The following is a 2,500-nucleotide window of genomic DNA, read 5'->3' as shown; positions in this document are numbered from 1 at the left end:
AAATAATGCAGATGGTGTCCAATTTATAAATCCTGATAGATTCTATATTGGGCCAATGAATGTTATTTGTGAACACTACCAGGCTCTCCGATTTCAGGGAGAGCCTCTGAATTGTTGTCATAATGGAAAAATATCACTTGAGCCCCTCCAAGAATATCCGGTCATTCTAAGGAAATTGTTCGAAGGAAATGACAGGGATTCTAGCAACTTTAGAAACAACATTAGGAATTATAACTCCTCCTTTGCCTTTGCTTCCTTCGGCGCTGAAGTGAAGCCATCTCCAGGACATGGTCCATATTGTTTTCGATTGCAAGGATAAATATATCAATATGCAACAAATTTACATCCAAATGAAAATGAAGAAAGAAAATATGGACAGCTCTATATAATTGAAACAAATGAAGCATTAAATCTGAGGTCAAATGCTAATCAAAATTCTAATTGCTTATATTCAGTTTTCGAAAAAATATATCAAGCAATGGTCGATAATTCTTTATGTAGGGGCATATAAAAACACGAGAACTGTCGAACTTGAAGAGCAACAGAGAGCTACATTACAAAATATCCCTCCCAGAAAAATAACCATGCAATTTATTGCCGGCCCTGATGCGAGGAGATATAATAATCAAACAAATGATGAAATTACAGCAAAATTTGTTGGTGATGATGGAGTACCACCTGTCCAGCGTGACATTATAGTGTACCCTAAAGGACAACAAAGGGAGAGGATATCCTACCTCTCTTGCCATCTTGATCCAATGATTTACCCTCTTCTCTTTCCTCATGGTGAATTCGGATGGCATAAAACATTACTCATGTAGAAAATAGGCAAATTAGAGTTCGTAACAAGGTTACTATTCAGGAATTTTATGCATATCGTCTAGCAATAAGAGGTGGCTTCAGTCCAATACACAGTGGTGGAAAACTATTTCAGCAATATATAGTTGATGCTTATGTTAAAGTAGAGGGTTGTCGTTTGAAATTCATTGCAGAAAATCAAGCACAACTAAGAGTTGCAATGTATTCAGGTTTGATGGATCACCTTGCAAGAAATAATGAAAATGAAGATCCTGGAGTACCTGTCATTTTGCCATCATCCTTCACAGGGAGCCCACGAAATATGCAACAATGCTATCAAGATGCAATGGCAATAGTTTGCAAGTATGGAAGGCCTGATTTATTTATAACATATACTTGCAATCCAAAATGTCGAGAAGTAACTGAAAACTTACAGCCTCATGAAACTGCACAGAACAGACCTGATTTGTTGGCACGAGTTTTCAAACAACATCTCAATGAATTAATGATTGACATAAAGGACAGACATGTACTTGGGGTACCTATTGCTGCGATACATGTTATTGAATTTCAGAAAAGAGGTCTCCCGCATTGTCACATGCTAATCATGCTGCGTGAAGAAGATAAAATTAGAACTAAAGAACAAATTGATAATATTGTTTCAGCTGAATTACCATCAGAACATGATCCACAAATGAGAGAAAAAAACTCATGATTCATGGACCCTGCGGTACATTTAATCCCAATTCAATCTGTATGGTAGAGGGAGATTGTCAAAAGAAATTTCTTATGCCGTATCAGGAGGAGACTATAACAAATGTTTCTGGATATCCTCTTTACAGACGCAGAAATAATGGAGATTCTGTTAGAGTGGGCGTCCATGAGGTTGACTGCAGGTTTGTAGTACCATATAATAAATATTTACTCAGAAAATATGGTGCTCACATTAATGTAGAAGTGTGTATATCGGTAAAAAGTGTGAAATATATTTTCAAATATGTCTATAAAGGACATGATTGCGCAATGATGGAAATGAATATGAACAACAATCAAACTAATGAAAATGAATATAATGAAATTAAACAATATATTTCGTGTAGATATGTATCTCCGCCTGAAGCATTTTGGCGTTTGTCAAAATATAAAATGTATGGACAGTCGCACACAGTTTACCGACTGGCACTCCATTTGCCTGACCAGCAACAAGCTTATTATAAGCCGGGCGAGCAAAGACAGGCTGCTGCCCGTGCAGAAGGACAAGACACGCAATTAACTGCATGGTTCAAACTTAACCAAAGAGACGTGGATGCAAGAGCCCACCTTTATTGTGATATCCCTGAATATTATGTATTTAATATAACCAAAGCAACACTTGGACCAGAAGACAACGTCACCGCCAGATTGTAACGAGAATGTACTCTGCCAGTCCTAGCAATGCTGAGAAATTCCATTTAAGGGTGCTTCTTCTTCATGTACCAGGTGCAACTTCTTTTGATGACTTGAAAACTGTAGGAGGTGAACAGTTGCCGACCTTTAAGGATGCCTGTATTCGATTGCAACTGCTTCAAGATGACAACGAACTAGAATTGGCTTTGAGTGAGGCAGCTATATATCAAATGCCACGACAGCTTCTTAACATGTTTGCAATGATTTGTTTATTCAATACACCACAAAATGCCTGTAAGTGAAATAGATAGAGGAT

At 37.4% G+C, this 2,500-nt stretch overlaps 2 protein-coding genes across 2 annotated transcripts in view; both read left to right on the top strand.

Moving 5' to 3' along the window:
- Positions 1–1,587: 1,587 nt before the first annotated feature.
- LOC143027375 (uncharacterized) lies at positions 1,588–2,205 on the top strand. The gene is made up of 2 exons (XM_076188657.1): positions 1,588–1,694; positions 1,899–2,205. The coding sequence occupies exons 1-2, from the start codon at positions 1,588–1,590 to the stop codon at positions 2,203–2,205; spliced, it is 414 nt and encodes a 137-aa protein (XP_076044772.1).
- Positions 2,206–2,210: 5 nt separating this feature from the next.
- Positions 2,211–2,500, top strand: part of LOC143027374 (uncharacterized) — a 4,221-nt gene continuing 3,931 nt past the window's right edge. Inside the window, exon 1 of the mRNA XM_076188656.1 lies at positions 2,211–2,478. Within this exon, the coding sequence (XP_076044771.1) occupies positions 2,211–2,478 (268 nt within the window). The remainder of the gene's footprint in view (positions 2,479–2,500) is intronic.

The sequence above is a fragment of the Oratosquilla oratoria genome, chromosome 8 (assembly GCF_046742065.1).
Source record: "Oratosquilla oratoria isolate Oo_2021 chromosome 8, ASM4674206v1, whole genome shotgun sequence".
Taxonomy (NCBI): domain Eukaryota; kingdom Metazoa; phylum Arthropoda; class Malacostraca; order Stomatopoda; family Squillidae; genus Oratosquilla; species Oratosquilla oratoria.
This window is presented reverse-complemented; position numbering and strand designations above follow the sequence as displayed.